Raw genomic sequence first — 24,637 nt, forward strand, 5'->3', positions numbered from 1 at the left:
TTCATGACAGGACAGTCACATTTTTGTTCCTGGAGCCCTCAAGCCGAGGGAAACACCCAGAGAAGGTAAGCACCCACAAACTGACAGGAGAAGCAGAAAGCTGGCTTTTGTTGTGTGTGCCTGTTCAAGTTTTCTGAACATTTGCCTAAGAAACCATAATAAACAATACAGGGAGAGGAGACAGGGTCTGGATGAGGCGGCTTCGGGTGCCAGTTGCTGAGAAAGACACTTCTCTCCTTTGCGAGCCCTTCCTTCATTTGGTTTAGAGGACAGGAGGGCTGGGAGGGCAGCTGCCTCCACCAGTTGCCAGGAAAGCTCTTCCAATTCTTCCTGATTATTTACCAGGAAAGCAAGAAAGCAAGAGGTAAGGCCCCATGCAGATCATGTGAACGGAGCAGAGAACATGGTGAGGTGGGCTAGAATTACTACAGGGAGAGTTGGTTCTGATTCGTTGCCTTTTAAAATTGTGGAATATAGCATGCATGCATACACACACACATACATATATGTAAACATGAATACATCGCAGTGCATAACAGTCAGTTAAGCAAACATACATAGCCACTACCCAGGTGAAAAAACTGGACCATCAGAAGCTTCCAGAACATTCTTTCCATCCAGACACCTTCTCCCTTGGAGGTGAGCAGTCTGACAGTGCGCGATTCGGCTTGGTTGCCTGGTTTGGGACATCTTGTTTCAGTGTCATTGCACCATTCCCTTTCGGTGCGTGTGGTTGTGGGTTTTGTTTGAGTTGCTGTACAATATTGTAACAGTGGTATGCTTGTTTGTTTTTATTTGATTGTTTCCAGTGTTTCAGAGGTTATCCTGCTGGATGCATGAAATGGTTAAGTTATGGGGTGTGTTTTCCTACATAATGACTTCCTCCAGTGACTTGGGCTGCTCCTACCCAGCCGGATGTGCCTGACTGGCGAGTGGACAGGAACACAGGAACTCACGGCGCCTTCTTTACTGAGCTCCCCTCATGGCACCAGATCAAGCTCTTTTCATGTGTTGGTTGTTATTTTTTATTTCCTCCTGTGAAGTTTCTGTTTCTCACACTATTTTACTAACCTGGGTGCCCTGTTACCCTCTCACCTAAACTGGAGCTCTCTGTGCAGGGGATATAGCTAGAACAGGCCTGTCCACTGGGGAGCTGCGGGGAGCACCGAAGGCAGCTGGACCAACAGAAGGACGTGGCTGCATGTGACTTTTGAGCCATCCGTCTTGCCCAGGCTGCTGCAGGCTGGGGTTCCTACTTGCACCATGTACAAACACACTAGATGCCCAAGAATGTGGAAGTGGAATTCCTCCGAAGTCTCAAAAAGCAAAAACAACGAAAAGGAGGAACATTCTAGGCCAAAGAACAGAATATGCACAAGTCAGGAAGGAAGGAAATTTATCCACAAGATGGTATGAAGTTTAGGACAGCCAATAGAGTGGATGAGGGACAGGCTAGTGGGGCCAGGATATTGGCCAATGGTCACTCCAGGAAGGGATAGACTTGTAAATCCTGTTAGTGGGGATTGAACACGGAAAAGGAACTTCCTCCCAGGGCCGAGAGGGTGCTGTTGAGTGCCCGAGTGAAGCTTTCCAAAATACCGTGAACAAAACTAAGCTTGTCGTTGAAATAAATTGCACCGCAGCTCTCAGACTACGAATGAATAGAGCCAAGCTAGCGAGGGAGGAGTGGCGAGGACGGCCGTGGGTGTGGACTGCGGCGGCCCAGCCCTTGGAGTGGGCGGGATGTTACTGTGCGACTGAAAGCAAGCCCCTCCTCCGGCCCAACTGTTGGGCGGGGGAAGCCTTTCCAGGAAACGAAAGTGAACTCTGGGGAGCCATCTTACGGCCCAGGTGCTGGCCTAGCCGGCACTATGTCTCAGGGGGGCAGGGGACCCGCAGGTAAGTCCGCAGGGTCTGCACCCTCACCTCCGGCTCCTGGAGTATGAGTTACGTGGGTTGTGTGCTCCCTCTGAAACCGAACTGCCTGCCCTTCTGGGGATTTGTGTTGAGAGAGTTCTTGCAGCTTTGAGGATTCTCAGGAAGGAGGCATGGGAGAAGATGGACTTGATTCTGGGTGGATGAGGACCCAGGACCAGGCTGACATCTTTCCCTTTGTGCTAAAGTCCCTGATACCTCGCTGAGCCGCTGTAGCCCCACATGAGCAATTTTCCTTACCTCAGGGCCCTTCCTCTTTTCTCTCTTTGAACTTTCTGGGAATTTTTAATTACCTTCAAATAGCTAGTGCCTGAGCGGTGGGGGCAAGCGTCCTGCCCTGTTCACTGTGGCTGAGGAGAAGGTCGGTCCACAGCTTATTGAGTAAGCTGCAGTAGGATTCAGCTTAGCACTAAAGTGAGATGTGCTGTTCTTGTGCTGCCATACGTGAGTCCCAACTGCAGGGTCTGGCCAGAAGAACCGCAGCTTCAGAGGATGTTCTCGCTGTGCAGAGCACTGATTCTGGAAAGCAGTGGGGATGGAAAACTGATACTTGAGTGCTGAGGGCATGAAGTGGGGCAAAGGTTGGAGACAGAGGGGAAGGAGAAAACTTTTTGGTTAAGTAGGAATGTTCTTTATCTTGACTGGATGATGCTGGTTTGTTTTTTGAGACAGTTTCTATCTGTTGCCTAGGCTGGAGCCACTTGTCTTTCCCTGCTAGTGCTGGCCTTGCAGGCAAGCCCCACGCAGGTTTATACCTCAAAATTTAAAAAGCTATTTGGGATGAACCCATGGCCTCACGCTTGATAGGCACATACGCTACTGCTGTGCTATTATTCTAAATCTCTGTGTGTGTGTGCGTGCGTGCACACGCATGTGTGTTTGTTCTCACACTCATGAGCACTTATATATTTATCTATTTAATTTTGGTTTTTCAAGACAGGGTTTCTCTGTGTAGCCTTGGCTGTCTTGGACTCGCTTTGTAGACCAGGCTGGCCTCAAAATCACAGCGATCCTCCTGCCTCTGCCTCCCAAGTGCTGGGATTAAAGGAGTGTGTCACCACGCCTGGCACATGAGCACACTTTTAAAGCTTTTGATTTTGGGCTCCATGGTGGCTCACGCTTTCAATCCCAACACTCAGGAAGCAGAGGCAGGTGGATCTCTGTGAGTTCCAGGCTAGCCAAAGCTACACAGACCCTGTCTCCAAAAAAACCAAAAAATCCTAAAAGCTCATTTGTAATTTTGTGGCTGTGCGTGCATACATGTGCTCCTGTCTGGAGGTCAAAGGACAGGGCCCTCGCCTCCACCTTCTTCTGCACGGTCGCTGGCCCTCAGGCTTCCAGGAATCTTAGTCCCCTGTACTTTTGAGAGTCCTGCAATTACTGATGTTTATACCACACATCAGGCTTTTTTTTTTTTTTAATGAGTTCTGGAGATTCACACTCAGGTCCTTAAGATTGTACAATGAGCGCTCTACGCACTGAGTCATCGCCCTTGCTCTTGTGTGTTATGAAAAGCCCTCCTCTAAGAGCCTTGAGGGCTTGTTCCATGTTGCCTAAAAACATGCGACTTGAAGGAAATGTGCTTTTACACACTCTATAGTATTAGCGTGTGGAGCGTGTATGGTTCAGGCACTCCATGGTTGTCCTTACGCTTGGTCCTGTAGGTGGGAGCCGGGAGCCGCGTGACGTTAGGAGGGCCACCTTTGGGGGAGATGGCTTGTTCTGTAGTTTGCATGGTAAATAGGCCCGAAGGGAAGGAACAGGCAGGGACTGGGGGGTCAGGAATACTCAGTCCCACTAAGTGACTGACTGCAGCTGGTCTTAGTCCTAGCTCCTCAGAATAGCTCAGTGCACTCATAGCTGCTTCCGTTCTTCTGTGCTCAGTCTAGCGTGTTCCCTCTCTCTCTCTCTCTCTCTCTCTCTCTCTCTGTTTTTCCCTTTTTCTTAACAGAAGAGCACATAACATGCATTTACACTTTTCTGCCATTTACACTTTTAACATATACCCAATTTTTTGTAGTAAAAATGCAAATGTATTCAACACATGTTTAAAAACTGTGACAAATGTTCTATAGTATACGTCTATGGCAATTTCTTCAACTCTTTTGTAGCGAGGCATTCATATTGCCAAATTTTGACTGAAAATAGCCATGTAAATAAAAAAATCTTTTTTGGGCTAGAGATGGCTCAGCAGTTAAGAACAGTAGCTGCTCTTGGGTCACAATGTCCAGTTCTGGGGGGTCTTTAGCCTCTGTGTGCACCAGGCACACATGTGGTGCACAGACATGCATGCAGGCAAAACACCTATACACATAAAATAAAATAAAGAAGGGAAAAAAAAGTCTAAAAAGAGGTATTTATCTAGAAACTAACTTTAACCTCTTTGAAACGAAAATGTCTTTTTTCCAGTTTCTCTCAAAGAGGCAATCAGAAATCTCTTAGAGTCCCCATTACTGAGCTGTGTGACTGGGCCCCTCACTCTGTTCCTCACACCTCTGTCCCAGCCCTACAGAGAGTGGGGGGGCAGTGCATAGAGAAGAGCTAAGGATGGCCTTGTTTGCATAGACTTTACTTCAGCAAACACTGCTCGGCTCTATCTAGCCTCTTCTAGAAAATGTTTACCAGGGACCAGAAAAGAGTCTCAGGGTTGATGACTTAGCAGTGACCCAAGTTACAGCATCATGACACTGTAAGGGTCACTAGACAGACACCATGTGGCTGAAAGGTGAAGATGGAGGTCAGTGACACAGGAGCTAAGGGACCCGTGATCAGGCACCACAACAGTGAGTAGGGCGGTATGATCCCCAACCATGACAGGGTGGGGAGCAGAAGGCTGGGGCCAGGCTCCCCAGGAAGGCTGCCAGTGTAGCTCATGTTTTGCTCGCAAAGGGCTGCTCCTGACAACCATTAGCACTGCTCCAGCAGGGTGGCCTCCCCTGGGGTAGCTGGGGAAGACAGGAGGACCCCTGGAGGTGCTGAGTAGACCCAGGTGCCTGGGTGCCAGCAGGAGGAGGCCCACATGCCGCTTCTGGGCGACCACAACTCTCTAGCCTCCCTGTAACCAAATTCTGTCCTCCTGCCTCAGTGGTGCCTGGCAGGTAATTCTCTGAGGCCCTTCACCACATGGAGGCAGCTCCTGCTGTTACATTCCTCCTTCAGCTGCAGGAGGGAGGCAGGCACACTTCCGTTTCCTTCTGTCTTAAATACCACTTGTCAAGATCGTGCACACGACAGGTCTAGAGACTAAAGGGCTGTGGAGTGTCCTGGAGGGGCTGATCGCGATCTTGCTCACTCCAAGGCCTGCTGCTCTCTCCACTTTTAGGGTTACATTTGTTTGTTTCTAAGCTACCATTTGCTTATTTTTTACTTTTAATTTTATTTATTTATTTATTTATGGGGGTGATGGTACATATGGCATGCTGTATCTGCTTGTATATCCAGGATTAGACTCAGGTCACCAGGTCTTGGGGCAAGTGCCCCTACCCACTGAGCCACTTTTTAGCTGTGATTTGGGGGTAAGGAGAAAGTACCCCCCCCCCAAATCCCTAAAATCCTGTTGCAAAGGCAAGAATTAAGTTGCTGGGGGTCTCGCCAAGGCATCTAGAATTGTGTCTTGCTACCTGCTCCCTCTCTGTGTCCCCTGATGAGCTTGCAAGCAGTAGCCAGTAGTGGACTAAAGTCAGCCAGTGAGAACACAGGCCATAGCTCAGCCAGCCATTCCTCCTGAAAGGATCAGGAACAGCTTCCCCAGGTGGAAACTGGAGGGCTAATAGATTCGTGTACGGCTCTAACTCAAGCTCTGTCAACCTCCATGTTGTCTTCTGCAGGAGTGTTCCCTCACCAGACACGATCCTACCTGGACCCCAGCTATGAGCATAGCAAGTGGATATGTCCGCAGCCACATGGTCCCGAGTTTCACCCTAGGAGTTTCCAGCTCCAGCAGATAGAGTTCCTCAAAGGGCAGCTCCCGGAAGCGCCCCTGATTGGAAAGCAGACCCTGTCACTGCCTCCATTCCTTCCAGGACACTGGCCGAGGTTCCCAGGGCCACCTGCCGAAGGCAGGCAACTGGAAATCTGGGGTTTCCCCAGGAGTGTGACACTCAGAAGTCAGGGGCTCCACATAGGATCCCCACTTCCTCCCCCACAGAGCAAGAGGCTGCCATGGAGAGGTGCTGACCGCCTTTGCTCACACTTCCAGGAGCTGAGCATCAGTCAGAACCCAGAGCAGAAGGTCCTCAGCCACCTGGGGCAGCTTGGTGAGGGGAAGGCCACCACTGCCCAGGTACTAGCCAGGGAGCTCAGGGCCCCGAAGAAGGACATCAACAGAATCTTGTACTCTCTGGAGAAAAGGGGGAAGCTACACAGAGGAGTGGGAAAACCCCCTCTGTGGAGCCTTGTACCCTCTCATCAGGCGTGGACTCAGCCCGGAGCTAAGAATCCACACAGTTGTAGCCAAGAAGTCCCTCAAGAAGATCCTGGTTTGGTCAGTGAGGACGGAGACCCTGCCACTGACCTTGAAGGGCCCTCGGAGACTCTTGACATGGCTGAGATCAAGGAGAAAATCTGTGACTACCTGTTCAATGTTGCAAACTCCTCTGCCCTAAACCTGGCTAAGAACGTAGGCCTCGCCAAGGCCCGAGATGTGAATGCAGTGCTAATTGACCTGGAACGGCAAGGCGATGTCTACAGGCACGGGGCCACGCCTCCCGTCTGGCACTTGACGGACAAAAAGCGTGAGAGGCTGCAGATGAAGAGGAGCGCACACAGTGTCCCTGCAGCTGCCCCAGCTGCTGTCCCAGAGGCCACTAGAAGCTCCTCATTTCCCACGTGTCACTCACCCCCCTCAGGTGCCTCAAGCAGCATGGCAACCCCCAAAAGAGTGGAGAATGGGCAGGAATCTGTGATAAAGTATGAGAGTAGGCATGAGGCCAGACCAGGGCCAGTGCGACTCCGGCCACACACTTACCACAATGGCCCCTCTAGAGCAGGGTATGTGGACTCTGAAAATGGCCAGTGGGCCACAGATGACATCCCAGATAACTTGAATAGTATCCGTACGGCACCAGGTGAGTTCCGAGCCATCATGGAGATGCCCTCCTTCTACAGCCCTGTCTTGCCACGGTGTTCACCCTACAAGAAGCTGACTGAATGCCAGCTGAAGAACCCTGTCAGCGGCCTGTTAGAGTACGCTCAGTTCACTAGTCAGACCTGTGATTTCAACCTGATAGAGCAGAGTGGACCATCCCATGAACCTCGGTAAGCGACCACCTAGGAATCGAGCCCAGCGCTGAGTCAGGCATGCTGATTCGCACCACCTCAGCGCACCTGCGAGAGCTGTTCTTGGTGGCTCCAGGCCTTGCCTGCTTTCTTTTCCATCTTTGGCTAAATCATCCTCCACTGGTCCTTTCTCTAAATGCTAGTCAGGGATGATAGACCTCAGGGTAGCCAGAATCCTGGCTGAGCAAGGGGAGACTAGTTCTCTTCCTCAGAGATGACCAGCTCTTGTGCATCCATATCTGCCTTCTGAGGCCAGAGGTAGCACAGCGTTTACTTCTGTCCCTGTTGGCACCAAACTGAAGATCCTGAGAGGAGCATAGGAACAGGCAGAGTAACAGCCACTTCCTAGAAGGCAGGGGGCGCACTTCCCACCGCAGCCGAGAGGGGAGGAAAGGGTGGGTCAATCACAGGTAGGTGAGGTGCACCTGCTGCTGCTGCTGCAAGTCAGAGAAGTTCTTCCCTCGCTCAGATGGCCGGCCAGGCTTTCCACTGTGGCAGTAGCTGCGAACCTTTAACACAGTTCAATGTCGCAGTGACCCCCAACGCCAAAGTATTTCGCTGCCACTTCATAACTGTAACTTTGTTGCTGCTCTGAACCTTAACGTAAATATCTGATATGTGGGGTATCTTACTTGCCAGCCCTGTGAAAGGTTGGGTTGTTTGACTCCCCCCAAAAGGGACCCATACGTTGGGAACTACTGCACTATGGATTGTGGACACCAGAAGGCAGACTGCACAAGCTAGGTGCACCTGAGAAGGAGTCACTGTGATTGAAGTCCCTGGGGCTAAGTAGCTGCAAGCGTAGGCTAGCTGCCGCCAACTTCTATACAGCCCACATTGCCCAGTCAAGGACACTGTCAGAGTAATGATCCTGGGCATGATTTCAGCACCGCGTGAACATTGAGTATACTCAGCAGCTAAGACCAGGCCTCGTGTGCCATGCGCTCATGTGGAGGAGGTCAGAGAACAGTGTTCCCAAGTCTGTTTCTCTCCCTCTGCCGCGGCTTCTAGAGCTTGAGCTCAGGTTGTCAGGCCTGAGCAGCGAGGTGCTTCATCCACTGAGCCATGGGGATAGCCCATGGCATGTAACCTCAGGAGACGGCTGTTTTCTGTAGAGCTCATGGTTGGCTCAGACGTCACTGACCAACATACGGTGATATAACACAGACCTGCTGTGGGTCCCTGGAGAATGTGAAAGGAATACTCCGATACCTTTGCTGTTTTTCAGGACCTCCATGGAGGAGGCCCATCCACACAGTTGTGCTAGGATAAAGGTCTGTCCAGCCATCTCTTTTGTGTACTTGATTATTTTCTTTAAGAAATGATAGGGAGGCAGAGGCAGGAGGATGTCTATTTCAAGGCCAACCTGGGCTGCAGAGCAGAACCCTGTCTCAAAAACAGATGGGCCAGCGAGATGCCTTAAGAAGTAAAAACACATGCCACCAAGCTTGACAACTTGAGCTTGGTCCTCTGAACCCGTGTAGTGAAAGGAGAGAGCTGGCTCCTACAAGCTGTCTCTGACCTCCATCCACACGTTTGCAGGAGCGCAGTAGATTTAAAACAAAACAAAAAGATACCACTGGGTGTGGTGGTGCACACCTCTAATCCCAACACTCAAGAGCCAGATACAGGGGAATCTCTGAGTTTGAGGCCGGTCTGCTCTACATGTTGAGCGTCAGGACAGCCAGGGCTGTGTAGAGAGACCCTGAAAGGCACTTGGAGTAGCAGAACATTCTGGAGTAGAGATCGTTTTAGAATGGGCAGAAGGATGACCCAGCCTGGTGCTCACACATCTAACCGCTCTCTGGCAAGATTTAAATTCCAGGTTGTCATCAATGGTCGAGAGTTTCCCCCAGCTGAAGCCGGCAGCAAGAAAGTGGCCAAGCAGGATGCAGCAATGAAGGCCATGGCGATTCTGCTTCGGGAAGCCAAAGCCAAAGCCAGTGGACAACCAGAAGAGTTGTCTCAGTGTCCCATGGAAGAGGACTCAGAGAAGGTGCGTGTCCTCCCTGAGAAGGCAGCCCTTGGCTGTTATGTGTCAGCATTTGACGGGCACTAGAAGCTGTGCACGCATGCACACATACACACACACACACACACACACACACACACACACACACCTTGTCCTGGTGTGATTGTATTTGCAGGACCATAAATTAGTCAGGGTTCTCTGGAAGAACAGAACCTACAGAACAGATAATTAAAAAAGGATTTCTTAGGTTGGCACACAGTGTGGTCAGTTGGCGTCATGGGGCCCATTTCAGGAGTCTTTGAGGCTCGGTGCCTCAACTGTCCCAACCTACCTCTGAGGCCCGAGCTGTTCTTCCAGAGACCTGCTCTAATGCGCAGACAAGCTGGCTCTGATGCGAGGGAGTCAGCCGCAGCACTGCAGATGAGCGGCTCAGTCAGAGTACAGGCTGGGCGAGCAAAAGAAGCAAAGCCTCCACTGCCCTTTATCTGGGCTGCCGGCACTTAGGGTGGCTCTCCTACATCAGGGAAGCAATCAGGACAAGCTCCCACACATGCCCACAGGCCAGTCTGATGCTGACAGCACCTCACCGAGGCCCCTTTCCTATGGTTTTGACCTGTGTCTGATTGACAGTTAAACTACCCATCACAAACCTCGAGTCCACTCTCCTGTTGTGGCTGGCACCGCACTCCTTCCTGTCCCCCCAGCTTCTCCTTTGGAAGCCACGCCTCACATTTAGTTGTCTAAAAGAAATTCTTAGCTGGGCATGGTAACCCTACCTGTAATTAATTGCAGCACTTGGCAGGCTAAGGCAGGAGGATTGCCTTGGGGTCAAGGCCAGCCTGGGGACTATAAGAGGAGACACTGTTTCAACAAGCCAGGAGTGAGAAATAAAGCCTCGGCCTCCCCACCTCCCCCTGCTAGGATGAGCTGAGGAGAGTGTGCGTTGTCTGTGTTTTATCTCATGGTTTCTTCTCTTTTCTGCAGTCAGCAGAGTCCCAGCCCCCCAGCTCCTCGGCAACATCCTTACTCTCTGGGAAGAGCCCAGTTACCACACTGCTCGAGTGCATGCACAAACTAGGGAACTCATGTGAATTCCGTCTCCTGTCCAAAGAAGGCCCTGCCCATGACCCCAAGTACGTCTTACTGTGGTGTCTCCTGTGGGGGTCCCCCTCAAAGTAGAAAAGACATTTTCTCTTGAGGCCTCAGAGATGAGAAGTCCGTTCTCTGCATGGTCTCTCCTGTTGCAATCTGGAAAGGGCCCCTCAGGGCCTGGCTGCTGCTATGAAGCAGAGAATCTGGGATTAGGCTTTCAAAGGGACCAGGGACACTAGGTAGGGTCACAGCGTGGACAGTGTGGCAGTCACTGTAGGGGCAGAAAGGATGAGGACCTGGGCCAGCCCTAGCAGCTCCCTCCTTGTGGGTTCTGTGCATAGACTTCTTCACAAGGCTTCCTGAAGGGGGTGAGACTCAAATGTCCCTGGCATGTTGAGTGGTTAGCCAGGTCCTGTGACACTGGGGGCAGGAGATGGGTGGGGCACTGGCCATCCAAGGCCAAAGTAACTGCCCAGAGTATGTGTCAGAGCTACAAGTGGTGGAGAATTGAAGCCTGGCAAAGACGAGGCAGATGCTCCCAGCCTGGCCATCATGACCTTTGCCCATTGCTTCCTCTAAGGTTCCAATACTGTGTAGCGGTAGGAGCGCAGACTTTCCCCACAGTGAGTGCCCCCAGCAAGAAAGTTGCAAAGCAGATGGCGGCAGAGGAAGCCATGAAGGCTCTGCAGGAGGAGGCGGCCAGTTCAGCTGATGACCAGGTGCAGTACTGTCCAGCTCAGCTTATAGCTCATCTTCTGTGTGCTCTTTTCCTTTTTCTTTTCTGAGACAGGGTTTCTCTGTGTAGCCTTGGCTGTCCTGGACTCGCTTTGGAGACCAGGCTGGCCTCAAACTCACAGAGATTCGCCTGCCTCTGCCTCCCGAGTGCTGGGATGATGGGTGTGCACCACCATGCCCAGCTTACAGGCCATCTTTTACAACGTGGATGGGTAGGGTTGTCTTTGAGTCCCTCTGAGTTTTCTGAGTTTCTCTTCTGCTAATTCCCCCTCAGTCCGGAGGTGCAAACTCAGAATCGCTTGACGACTCTGCTGTCCCCAATAAGATCAGGAGGATTGGTGAGCTCGTCAGGTACCTGAACACCAACCCTGTGGGCGGCTTGTTAGAGTACGCCCGTTCCCATGGCTTTGCTGCTGAATTCAAGCTGATCGACCAGTCTGGACCTCCGCACGAACCCAAGTGAGTGTCTTAGTCCTGGCCACAACCATGTGTCACTGGGTGAGGGTGGCCTGTAACCTTGGGGAAAGAAATGATGCACACTGTGAATAAAAGGAAGGCAAGCTGTCTGAACAGCCTAATGAAGACATTAGGTCAGCCATCTTGAGAGTCTAGTCACTGTTCCACACTCACTGAGTGTGAGCCTTTTAGTTTTATGAGCTAGTTTTAGTTCCTACAAAAATCATTCAGGGGCTGGAAAGATGGCTCAGCAATTAAGAGCACTGTCTGCTCTTCCAGAGGTTCTGAGTTCAATTCCCAGCAACCACATCTATCCTGGGACCTGATGCCTTCTGGCAAGCAGGTGTACATGCAGATACAGAACACTCATATATATAAAATAACAAGTAAAATAAATAAGTAAATATATTTTTAAAAAATTCATTCAGGAGCCGAGCGTGGTGGCGCACGCCTTTAATCCCAGCACAGGCGGATGGCTATGAGTTCGAGGCCAGCCTGGTCTACAAAATGAGTCCAGGACAGCCAAGGCTACACAGAGAAACCCTGTCTCGAAAAAACAAAACAAAAACAACAACAACAAAAAATTCATTCAGATGGTTGAAAAAGTATACAATGAAACGTTTAATTTCTGTCCCTTCTCAAATCTCTTCTGTAAGCTCAGACCAAGGGCAGCTGCTGCTTCATCATGGACGCACATACACGCACTGAGCTGCAGCTGGCATTCACCCAGAAGTAGGATCTTGGAGCTTGCTTCCTTCCTTCCTTCCTTTTTATTTACTTTTATTTCATGTGTGTTCGCATGAATGTGCCTGAGGAGGTTAGAAGAGGGTGTCGAACCCCTTAGAACTGGAGTTACAGACAAGATGGTTGTGAACCAACATGTGGATACTGGGAATTGAACCTAGGTCCTTTGGAAAAATGACCAGTGCTCTTAACCACTGAGCTATCTCTCCAGCTCCCCTTAGAGAGCCTCTATATCACCCCATATTCTGTTTTTATTTTCATTTTCTTAGTCTTACTATGTAACCTAGGCTAGCCTTGAATTTGCTGTCCTCCTTCCTCGGCCTCCCCAGTGTTGGGCTTCTCCATAAACACCGTCACACCAGTCCCTCAGACTTACCCAGTCAGCCGTAGCCACTGGGAAGGGTAGTGGAAGAAATGCCTGTCCTGCAGGACAATCAGACTGATACAGAAGCACAGGCCTGCTAGGGAGAAATAGGAAGCATGTGAGTATGTGACAAGTTAACACCAGTCACAGATGGACGAGGCAGACGTGCGACTGGATGAGAGAAGCAGTTACGTATGTGTGGGTGGGTAGAAGCCAAACCCAGATCCTGCGCCAGCTAAGCAAATATTCCATTGAGTTGCACCCCCATTTCATGAAAACCTATTTCAAAAATATCTCCCTAAATTAAGCTTCATGCTTCAAATTTCAAACGCTCACCAATAAAATATATTTTGGAACTAGAAAACTTGATTCTGAGTCTTATCAGAAATAAATATTTAAGGACAGCCAGGAAGGAGCAGGTGTGGTGGCCCACACCTTTAAACCCAGCTCTCAGGAGGGTGAGGCGATGGGTCTGTGAGTTCCTAGGACAGCCAAAGCTATGTAGAGACTCTTTCTCAGGAAAGAAAGAATTGCTAGGAAAAAGAGAAGTAGTGAGTGTAGTGACCCAGAAGATGTGAGAACAGTGGGAGCTGGTTGGTGGATAGGCAGGCATACCTGTGAGCAAGTGGGAGTGCCTGAAGAGACAGGTGTGGGTGTGGCTTCTGCCTACCCCTTTTCCTGCACCACAATTCCAAACAATCCAAGATTTAGGTGGGAAATAAGTGAAATCACAATAATCACAAGATAGAATGCCAGGGATGTTTCTAGAATCTTCCACAAAACAAAGTCGTAAAGGAAAAGTCTTGGAAATTTGACAAGAAGAAAAATTGGTGCATAGTAAAAAGATCACCTAAGGAAAAAAACGCAAAACCACCTCAGGTCTAAGTTATTTAACATATATAGGTTCCGAGGAGCTCTTACAAAGTAAGCAATAAGCAGACAAAGTATGGCACATATATGTTCACAGACAGGAAAACAATAGATTAACAGTGAGTGAAAAGGTACTCAACACTGCAGAGCCTCCATGTCAGTGTGCTAGCTTACAGTCACCGAACAAACATGAGGTCACACCTGCTAAGTCTTCTGGAAGGGCTGGACTGCCCTGAGAAGAATCTGTCCTGGCACAGCTTGGCTCCCTTGGGGGAAGGCTTCTCCCAGGAAGTGATGCCTGAGAGAAAACAAAGGATTCAGGACAGGGGACAGGCAGCCTGTGTCCATTGGAACTGCATGGACTTAGCCAAGTGGAGACTGGATTTCCTTTTCATTGCCTCCGGCTTTGCTCCTCAGCTTCACCCTCACACAATGTGTCTACACCCTCACACAGTGTGTCTACACTGAACAAATGCTCATTGTCCCCGAGTCAGATGGGCAACAATGTCTTATACAGAACTTGCACCTCACTGTGTATGGCAAGCAGCTGAGGTGATCCAGGCACACAGAACGGCATGGCTCCTCTGCAAGCACCATGCTCTGCAGGTCTGGTGTCCTCGGGCAGTCCTGGACTGTGGATCTCCTGGGAAGGACAGAGCTAGTGAAGGGGCTGGGATGAGGGATGGTGTGGTGCAGGGGCTCGGGGCATTTGGCTGCCCCAGGCCTGCCTGCAGTGTTAGTGCTTACCATAAAAGCAGCAGCCGCAGTTGTCCTCTCACCACATTCTCGCCCCTTTATTAGCACTTTTCTGCTAAAGCTTGTTTTCTGCCTTGAGAGAACTCTTCCAGACTTTGCCTCAGATTTCCACTGAGTCCCTGTTGATGCTCTCAGCTGGTGAACCTTGTTTCCCACTTCAGAAAACAAGAAAGACTTGATCCTCCCAGCCCAGGCCACCTGCCTACCTTGCATCTGTCAGGAAGTATGAAGGAGGCGTCCTTCCTCCTGACTGGCTCAGGTCCCGGTCCCCTCTGCTTTTGCTCTTGAGGAATGGTTGTCTCCTCATCTGCTTTCTCCTCCCTGTCTCTCCCTTGCATCCTGTCATGGCTGTTGACCTCAGCCTGTACACAAACCCTCACTCCATCGTCCGAGGACCTTGCTTCCCTCCAGGATACACCGCGTTTCTCTGCTGCTCTAGACACCAGACCTCTCCCAAGGACAGTTTGTAGTTCCTCTTGTGCTCTGTTTATGCCCCCTGAGGGCTGGAGAGATGGCTCAGCAGTTGAGAGTGCAGGCCGCTCCCACTTAGAACCCTAGTTCCCAGCTCAGTTCCCAGCGTCCTCTAGGCAGCTCAGAACCACCTGTGACTCCAGCTTCCAGGGACCCAACACCTGATCTGGCCTTCCGAGGCCATGCACAGCTGCCTATACACAATTTAAAATAGAAATAAAACCGTAACTTGTGCTGAAAAGCCTGTCCACTGGCAGAGTGTAGTTATTGGGCACTGGAGATGTGGCCTGGATGACCGGGTCTGAGTAAGTCATACACCTAACCTTTTAGTTCTTAACATGTAGTAGCCTCGCGTGCCTTACAGCTCTAAAGAATTCTAGCCTCATAATTAACTAGCTTAATCACATATCATACATACATGAACATATTTGTACAAGGGGTCATCCTTTCCAAAGACAGAATGGCCACACAGCCTGCTCTCCAGAGGCAGAGGCCCTACACCAGCTGCCCTCCAGCTCAGGCCTTTTCCTGCTGCTCTCACTGTAACGAGTTTTGCCCATTGGCTGGATGGACCTGCCAGCTTGGGCCAAGAGAGGAACAGAGGTGCTCAGCTACTCAGTAACTGTGGACAGTGGGAACCCTGTGCGATGGCAGAGGCTGGGCTGTGTCGGCTGCGCACTGTGGACAGTGAGAGCCCATTGTGATGGCAGAGGCTGGGCTGGGCTGGCTGAGTTTGCAGTAGGAGCTGGCGGGAAGCTGGCAGGTTTCCAAGTTGCTGTGCTCCAGCTTCCATCTGGAAGAGGGAACCTGCCCCAGGAACACTGGGAGCCCGAGGTCCATTTCCTCCTCCCCCTCTCCCCAACTCAAGCCTGCTGCAAAGGGACAAATAATTCCTCAGGAAAGCTTGGCTCCATGGCCTAAGGCAGACCTTGTTGCAGTCACCTTCCCAAGGTCATCAGGAGGCACACAAAGAGACAAAATTGGGTACTATAAAATTCAGACAGTATTAGGAATATAGCGCAGTGGTAAGACACTTGCCTGGCCTCCATGAGTCTTGGAGTTGAGGGATCAGAGAGTGCTGAGCACCTGGCGTGTGGGAAGACAGTCTCTCCTCCATTTCTACTTGAGAAGAACCCTTTTCATTTGTGTGTACATGGTCGTGGGGGCGGGGTACCAATGTCATTCCTCAGTGACCATGTTTGTTTGGGTTTTTTTTTCTTTTTTCCTTTTTATTTGTTGTTTGTTTGAGAAGGCTATGTTAGCTAGTCAGCAAGCCCCAGGGATCCAACTGCTAAAGTTACAAGTATGCTGCAGCAGCACCATGCCAGACTTTTGGGGGGGGGCGGGAATAGAACTCAGGTCCTTATGCTTGCAAGGCAAGTACTTCACCAACTGAGCCGTCTTCTCAGCCCGTAAGGAAACCTTTTCCAATACTCTCTCACCTTCCCTTTTAATAAGGAACAGCTCAGAGACTTTGCAGGTAACAGCATCTAGACAGAACTTAATAAGATCTTATGAGTTTTATATCACTTAAAATTTATGTGAAGTGGCACTGTTTTCCCATTTATGGTAATGAAATGAAATTTACTTTTAAAATACGTTTATAGTTCTGATGGGTATGTTTAAAGGGAAATACTAAGAAATAGTGGAACTGACATATGGAAAGCAAAAAAAGAAAATCATATAATTCATGAATCACCAAAATCTGAGAAGTGCCTCTCAATGAGACCAGCAGGTCCTTGGGTTTCCAAGAGCAGCCTCATACTAAGCAAAAGTAGTCCTCCCATACAGCCTCAGGGTTCGCACTGCTCCCCCACAGCTCTCAGGGGCCAGGCTGTTCCTCTTCATTCTCAGTCTCATCCCAAAGGTTTGTTTACCAAGCAAAAGTCGGGGGCCGCTGGTTTCCAGCCGTGTGTGCACACAGCAAGAAGCAAGGCAAGCAAGACGCAGCGGACGCAGCCCTCCGTGTCCTGATCGGGGAGAGCGAGAAGGCGGAGCAGTTGGGTTTCGCAGAGGTAACCCCCGTCACAGGGGCCAGTCTCAGAAGAACTATGCTCCTCCTTTCCAGGTCCCCAGACGCACATCCAAAGACAGTTAAGACATCTGCTTTTGCTGCTCTCTTTTGGGGGGGGGGGGTCTGCTTGCTCCCCCGCCCCCGGGAGGATTTGGCTCTTCACCCTGAGGCTTCTGTCTTGGTCTCACTAGAGTGCATGTCAGGGGTGCTGATGTGTGGTGGGAAAGACGCCTCTCCTGGCAGCCGACACAGTGGACACCGGCAGGCCTCTGGGGTCCTGACATGCTTCTGTCCCACAGCTTCCTCTCACCGGCAGCACCGTCCATGACCAGATAGCCATGCTGAGCCACAGGTGCTTCAACGCCCTCACCAACAGCTTCCAGCCCTCCCTGCTGGGCCGCAAGATCCTGGCCGCCATTGTTATGAAGAGAGATGCTGAGGACATGGGTATTGTCGTCAGTCTGGGGACAGGTGAGTGAGTGCTCCCTCAGACGCTGGCCTCTTGATAACTAGAAGCAGGTCCTTCTTGTCCTCTCCGGAGTCACTCTGAGCAAGTCCACAGATGTGGACAGAAAACTCCACATACAATGAGTGTCGTCCAAGATGCTGATATGACACTCAGAACGTTTTGGAATTGGAGCTGTTACGGTTGTTTAATTAACTGCGTAATAGGTAAATACGACACAAATAGTCCAGTCTTTGAAGTCTGCCAGTCTAGCCCCCTCAGTTCAGTTGAGGAGGACTGGTTTCTGTTCATTTTAGCTATGGTCAGCTCAGACTTGAATGAGTTTTGGGTCTGACTGGGATTTGCTTTGGTTCCGGGATTTTGTTTTGTACTGAGGCAGGGTCTCACCGTGTGGCCCAGGCTAGCCACAAACAGCCATCCTTCAGCCTTTCGGGTGCTGAGGTTTTTGCATGCAGCATGTGCTGGCAGGGATACGGTCGTCCCCGCAATCTAAAGGAAGCGGCCCAGAGTCTGTCCCCAGAGGCCATTCCTGCAGGAATTCTTCAGCTGTTTCACCAGCGCTTTGATTACCCTGTTTTGTTTTGATGACCTTCCCAGGGAATCGCTGTGTGAAAGGGGACTCTCTCAGCCTGAAGGGAGAGACAGTCAACGACTGCCACGCAGAAATCATCTCCCGGAGGGGCTTCATCAGGTGAGCATACGGGTGCGGCGGCCATCTGGCCCTTCTGGGGCCCTTCCAGCCCCGGTCCACTCACCTGTCTGAACTCCAGCAAACTGGCAGCATCTGTCGGGCCTGCCATGGGCAGTCAGTTCCTTTTGTGGCCTAGCTGCGTCTTTTCAGAACAAAGTGACCTCTGACGCCTTGGGCATGAAGCAACTTTCCCTCCGTGGGGTGTGGCTGCCCCAAAGGCTAGCAACCTCTCATGAGATGCAGAGGTCTCCTGCTCGGGATACCCCAGTCCCTCTTCCACCTGAGAAGCTGAAGGCCGTACGCCGTGGGGTCCTTTCCTTACCTGTGCTCAAACTCAGGGCAGAGCGTGGGGGGTGGGGTGCGTGGGTGCGTGGTCTTCGCTGCCTCCCAGCCAGCTCTCCTCTAGTAGGTTTCTCTACGGTGAGCTGGGCAGGGCGGGAGGCGTGGTCTGCGCTGCCTCCCAGTGAGCTGGGAGGGGGCGGGGGCGTGGTCTTCGCTGCCTCCCAGCCAGCTCTCCTCTAGTAGGTTTCTCTACGGTGAGCTGGGCGGGGCAGGAGGCGTGGTCTGCGCTGCCTCCCAGTGAGCTGGGAGGGGGCGGGGGCGTGGCCTGCGCTGCGTCCTAGCCAGCTCTCCTCTGGTAGGTTTCTCTACAGTGAGCTGATGAAGTACAACCAGCACACCGCCAAGAACAGCATATTTGAGCTTGCCAGGGGAGGAGAGAAGCTCCAGATAAAAAAGACGGTTTCTTTTCACCTCTACATCAGGTCTGTACCCGTGGCTTGGCTATCCATGCGTTCCTCTGGCTCCAAACCCCGACCCTGTACTGTAAGCCTCCACATTAACAAAGGCGTTCCTGCCACCCAGTACCCATATAGGCTAAAGAACATGTCCCTGGCTTTGATAACAAATGGTTTCAAGGCCCGTGAGGTTGGAGGTGAAGTCCTAACTAATGCCATTATTTGGCAGCACGGCCCCATGTGGAGATGGTGCCCTCTTTGACAAATCCTGCAGTGACCGCGCCGTGGAAAGCACAGACTCCCGCCATTACCCAGTCTTTGAAAATCCCAAGCAAGGCAAGCTTCGTACCAAGGTGGAGAATGGTGAGTGATGGGTGGGCCTCCCTCTACTTACAGAGGTTCTGCAAGACCGCTAGTGGGCAGCGAGGCGTGGGGGGTGGGGTGCGTGGGTGCGTGGTCTTCGCTGCCTCCCAGCCAGCTCTCCTCTGGTAGGTTTCTCCTCAGTGAGCTGGGCGGGGCGGGGGCGTGGTCTGCGCTGCCTCCCGGTGAGCTGGGAGGGGTAGGGTGTGGTCTGCGCTGTGAGGGGGGGGGGGGGGGGGAGGGGGGGTTCTGTGTGGTCTGTAGCCTGGGACCGCTGACCGCCCTCCAGGCTGCTTGGGGGCAGCCATGCCTGGAGCTCTAGGGAGAGTCTAGCTAAAAATAAAACGAAAGCCACGTTCTGGGTCATGCTCATGTAACGGGGGTGGGGGGGTGGATATGCAGAAAGGAAAAACCCTGATGGGAGGTGGGGCCCACTGAGCTGACAGAGCTCCTGCTGCGGCCCGGCCCTGCCCTGCCCTCCTGCATCCTCTCCTCTCTTTTGTGGTCCAGTGCCTCCTCACATCACTCCTCCCTTCATACTCCAGTGTCATCCAGCTGGTCCTCAGACGTTAGTCCGGTTCTTTCCGACACACTCTAAAGTGTGATCAGAGTTGCCATACAACCCTGCTCCACTTGTAGGCGTTCACCTACTGATTGACGGTGTGTGTCCACAGACACACGTGGCAAGAGCGCTTGTGGTAACAACAGTCACAGCAGCTGGCATGCAAGGAGCACAGGTGCCCATACATGGGGAAGAGATGAGTAAAGTGTTATTCCAAACGATGAGCTAGTATCTGTCATGGAGAGGGAGAAAGTCCGCGACTGCCACAGCATGGACCTGGAAAGCATGCTAGCCGAAAAACAAGTCGCAAAAGAACACACATCATGTGATTCCATGGCTGACAGGGGCAGAGTAGACAGATCCCCAGACAGAACGTGACCTGGGAGTTAGCTATGTCCTCCCAAGGGAGGTCCTAGTGCAGAGGGCTTCTCTGTGAGTTGACAGTGCTCCACAGCTGGTTCAAGCACAAGAACACATGTGTGTTGTATGTTTAAGTGGGTGGATTGTATGGTGTGGCACACTCCCAGACTTGGAAGGTCAAGACTGGAGGAGCAAACATTTGTACTTGGCTTATATAGCAAAACTGTCTCAAAAACAAAGCAAAACAACAAGAGCGGGGAGATGGCCCAGGTGAGCGGGGAGATGGCCCAGGTGAGCGGGGAGATGGCCCAGGTGAGCGGGGAGATGGCCCAGGTGAGCGTGGAGATGGCCCAGGTGAGCGGGGAGATGGCCCAGGTGAGCGGGGAGATGGCCCAGGTGAGCGGGGAGATGGCCCAGGTGAGCGGGGAGATGGCCCAGGTGAGCAGGGAGATGGCCCAGGTGAGCTGGTAAAGTGTCTGCTGTGCAATAGCACAGGGACTTGAATTTTCTCTCTCTCTCTCTCTCTCTCTCTCTCTTTTTTTTTTTTTTTTTTTTTTTTGAGACAGGGTTTGTCTGTGTAGCACTGTCCTAGACTTAAATTTGTAGACCAGGCTGGCCTCGAATTCACAGAGATCCACCTGCCTCTGCCTCATCAAGTGCTGGGATTAGAGGCCACTATACCCAGCTGGACTTGAATTCTGATCTCCAGAACACAACTGTGGCAGTAATGTCCATTGCCCTAGTGCTAGGGGCCTGGAAACGGGAGGAATCGGCCTAGCGCTTCATGTTCAGAGACCATGCCTCAAAAAATAAGGTGGAGATCCAAGAAAGACAGCCAACATCAGCCTCTGGCCTACACACACACACACACATACACACACACACACACACACACACACACACGCACATCTGCTTGCATGCACACAAAAATAAATCATACTTACAAGTACCTGCACACCGCTGCTACACACACACTTTCACACGCACACGCACACACATGAAATGATAATAATAATAAAACAGAGGCTAGAAAGTGTAGCTGAGTGGATGTGGTTCCCCACTGCACTCTACAAAGGCGGAGGTGTTGGCCTCACTGCCCACTCCTCCCTCAGCTGGCTGCTGTGGTTGCACCTACTCTCTCCTCCCCTTGCTGCCTTGGCACCTTTGCTTTGTTGTTCTGGGTCTGCAACACTCGCTGCAGCTGCTCTTTCTCCCTCGTGCCTAAGGTCCCTTGACTCCTCCGCCCTCAGTGTCTGTGCCGTCCCCATTATCGCTCCCCTAACGTTGGCAGAGCACGGCGTGCATCCAGAGTTTCTGCACGTGTGTTGGTTTCGTGTCTTCCCCCTCCCCCCTTTCCTTTCATCCCTTAAGTGTAGCAAGAAGCAAAGTCTTGAGTTCTGCTCATCATTCTCAAAACCAAGCACCGTACTGGACACATAGTAGGTGCCATAAAATCTGAGCAGCCAACGGCCCATATCTCAGGAGCACACATAGTGTGCCCCGGATGTGGCTTGGTCCAGAAGCCTTCACCAGTCCAACTCAAGCCTCTTGTGCAGGGGAAGGCACAATTCCTGTGGAGTCCAGTGACATTGTACCCACGTGGGATGGCATCCGGCTTGGGGAAAGACTCCGTACTATGTCCTGTAGTGACAAAATTCTACGCTGGAATGTGCTGGGCCTGCAAGGGGCGCTGTTGACTCACTTCCTGCAGCCTGTGTACCTGAAATCTGTAACACTAGGTAAGGGACCTTACTCTGAGAGCTGGAACCCACCTGCCATTGGCTCACATCCCAGCAAACTCTAGGCCATGCGGTACTGTGTTAATATCTCTCCCTTCCAAAGTGAGCTTGATTTTTACCTTAGGAGCAGGGTCTAAATGCCCAGTCTGCCCTGACAGGGAAAATGGGCAGAGGTAGCAAGTCAAGGAAAGACATGCCAGACTGGATCTCAGGGTGCAGTGAGATCTCCCCACCCTGCCCGTGCCCCTCTCTTTTTTTAAAGATAGTGTTTTTCTGTGTAGCCTTAGCTGTCCTGAACTCACTTTGTAGACCAGGCTGTCCTCACACTCACAGAGATCCCCCTGCCTCTGCCTCCCGAGTGCTGGGATCAAAGGTGTCCGCCACCACTTTGAGCTGCAGTGAAACCTCTTAAAGCTGCATTGTTGGACATCCGTCTTCTCCCCCGCCCTCTGCCCTACCTAAAACTCTGTGTTTTGTGCATAGGCATTTGATGAGCCCTGTGGCCACAGGCGCTTCATATCAAGGGAACTGTTTTTCTCACCGTCTAGCTCTCTGTGTGGCTCTGCCTCTTGGTAGCACTTGCTGCAGACCCAGGTGTAAACTTGCTTTTGTTTTCCCCCAGGTTACCTTTTCAGCCAAGGCCATCTGACCCGCGCTATTTGCTGCCGCGTGACCAGAGACGGGAATGCATTTGAGGACGGACTGCGCTATCCCTTTATTGTCAACCACCCCAAGGTGCTATAACCCTGTTCTGTTTGTTCTTGACCCCATTCCTCCTTCTTATGCAAAGCTATGTACTGGGGGGAGGGAAGCTTTTGCTGGGGTCCCAAGCGCAAGCTGTTCCTACCTTCCGGTATCTGGGCTTAAACTCTGAGTCTGAAGTGAATCTGATTCGTGGTTAAGTCAGTGCAGCTCACAAGGAGAAAGTTCGGGGCCACATCCTCCTTACCCAGAAGGCTTGCGCCTCTTCTCCCAAACCCTTGCTCTGAAAGGCTTCCCTCCCTCCCATTACTCCGTGCTTCCTAGGTTGGCCGAGTCAGTGTATATGATTCCAAAAGGCAATCCGGGAAGACCAAGGAGACCAGCGTCAACTGGTGCCTGGCCGATGGCTATGACCTGGAGATCCTGGATGGCACCCGAGGCACCGTGGATGGGTAAGGAGGCGGGAGGGCCCAGCTGGGCTTGCTGCAGACTCCCGAGGACAGGCTCCTGCCTGCTAGTCTCCAGAGTGAACAACCTGGTGCAAAATTCACACCTTAGCTCCCACCTCGCCGCTCCCGGATGAGTAACAGGCGCCTTTGTTTGTGCAGGCCAGGCAAGGAGTTGTCTCGCGTGTCCAAGAAGAACATTTTCCTTCAGTTTAAGAAGCTCTGCTCATTCCGTGCCCGCAGAGATTTGCTGCAGCTCTCCTATGGTGAGGCCAAGAAAGCTGCCCGAGACTACGATTTAGCCAAAAACTACTTCAAGAAAAGCCTGAGGGACATGGGCTATGGGAACTGGATCAGCAAACCCCAGGAGGAGAAGAACTTCTATCTCTGTCCAGTACCCAACGACTGATAGTGGGCGTGTTTCCTGTGGGGTCAGAGGGAGGTCATGGCATTCCTCATCACATTGGGCCAGAGTTTAGGGGCTTTTGTTTTTAACCCACCCACCTCTCCTTTTTTTAAATGGCAAAACCATAATAGATGGTACCAAGAACTTTGGTTCCCGTTTATCCTGCTTGCTTTGGGGTTTTGAGGTGGGGTCTGGCCAAGCCTTCCCCCCATCCGTCTTTTCCCAAGGGAAGAGGCAGAGATTAAAGGAAGAGGAAGCGCTACCATTCCACATGTAGCATATAGACAGTCCCTGGTCACCCTGAGCCCGGTCCCCAAGGGTTTAGTTCTGTGGCAGTTGTTTTCATCTCCTCTTCCTTTGCTATGCTGACTTCCTGTGGATTTAATTACATTCCCATCGTTTCTCTGTAAATCACGTCAGGGCCTAATGATGTCACCTGTAGATCTTGCAGCCCCCCCCCACTCTGCCCTCCTTCCCACCTAAGATCCCTTCCTGTGATGAGGCTTCTTCCCACCCCAGAGGGTAGAGGTGAACATAGAGGATTGATGAAATGTTTACAAGGGCAGGAACTGAAAACTGGTCAGGGATTGTAGGGCAACTGGAATGTGGTAAAATGCATTTGGGACAGGTAAGCCCTACCCAGGAACAGACTGTGCTGGCCAGCTGAGGAACTTCCCTTCCTGGGCAGCAAGGAGGTTGAGAACCAGCCAGTGGTGCTGGGGAAGGTGTCCACGGCGAGTAGGTCTCCCAGTAGGGACCCACAGAGCACTAACCAGGGTGCACCAACATTCCTTCGGAATGTAGCCACACTCCCATCTGCCCTTCCATAAAGCATTCCCAGCAGCTGGCTCTGGCCACATGGCACAGACCCCAGCTATTTGTGAAAAGCCGAGGACAAGTCCTGGAGGGCAGATCATCTGTCTAGACTGAGCAAGAGTAAATGCAAGTGTCATGTTGGCGATGCTTCGATCCACTTGGGAATCTTCTCATGGCACTGATACCACCAGAAGTTGGCAAAGCCTTGTATAAAGTTAATGCTTCTGAAAGACTGGAGTGTTGACACTGAACTGCATTGCAGACTTGAGATGCAAATATATTTTTCCATGAGTGAATGTACTTTGATTTTACCAGATGGCTTCAGAAGCTGGTTCATAGGCAGGGCACAAGGCACTGGGATTTCCTGCTCTGGCCCACTGGGAATCCTAATATATGTACAGCAGTGTTGTAGGTGACAGGGCAGGCTAGCTTCCGACTCTGGGGTGGGCTCCTTTGACTACTACTCCCCCTGACATTGACTTGTGGACATGTGGGAGACTTAGCATCTGTAGAGTCTGGTTCTAGCACCAAGTCAACCAGATAGCCAGACCCTGTTCCATTCTGCCCCGGTGGGACCAAGCCCACCTCCTTCCTCTGAATGGTGTGGCTCCATCTGGGAATAGCTATGCCAGTGTGTTCAGTAGTTTCCTGCACTTCCTTGCTTAC

General features: G+C 51.5%; 1 protein-coding gene across 2 annotated transcripts; it reads left to right on the top strand.

Moving 5' to 3' along the window:
• The first annotated feature begins 1,860 nt into the window (after window positions 1–1,860).
• Window positions 1,861–23,456, top strand: Adar (adenosine deaminase RNA specific). Of its 2 annotated transcripts, none has more exons than XM_051157553.1 (15): window positions 1,861–1,899; window positions 5,763–7,191; window positions 9,025–9,208; window positions 10,169–10,317; window positions 10,857–10,995; window positions 11,286–11,470; window positions 16,540–16,765; window positions 16,986–17,157; window positions 17,750–17,843; window positions 18,485–18,607; window positions 18,810–18,943; window positions 21,419–21,601; window positions 22,224–22,336; window positions 22,628–22,755; window positions 22,912–23,456. In XM_051157553.1, the coding sequence occupies exons 1-15, from the start codon at window positions 1,872–1,874 to the stop codon at window positions 23,156–23,158; spliced, it is 3,534 nt and encodes a 1,177-aa protein (XP_051013510.1). In that variant the 5' UTR covers window positions 1,861–1,871; the 3' UTR covers window positions 23,159–23,456. The 2 variants fall into 2 exon arrangements, with proteins under 2 accessions (XP_051013510.1, XP_051013511.1); XM_051157554.1 differs by having other exon boundaries at window positions 16,540–16,687.
• The last annotated feature ends 1,181 nt before the right edge of the window (window positions 23,457–24,637 follow it).

This window comes from Acomys russatus, chromosome 15, assembly GCF_903995435.1.
Source record: "Acomys russatus chromosome 15, mAcoRus1.1, whole genome shotgun sequence".
Taxonomy (NCBI): domain Eukaryota; kingdom Metazoa; phylum Chordata; class Mammalia; order Rodentia; family Muridae; genus Acomys; species Acomys russatus.

Excerpts from the sequence above, each read along its gene's own strand:
- Adar (XM_051157553.1), top strand. The coding sequence starts at position 1,872 with ATGTCTCAGGGGGGCAGGGGACCCGCAG. Across the intron at positions 10,996-11,285 it reads CCAGTTCAGCTGATGACCAG|TCCGGAGGTGCAAACTCAGA; the intron begins GTGCAGTACTGT and ends ATTCCCCCTCAG. Across the intron at positions 17,844-18,484 it reads TCCCGGAGGGGCTTCATCAG|GTTTCTCTACAGTGAGCTGA; the intron begins GTGAGCATACGG and ends CTCCTCTGGTAG.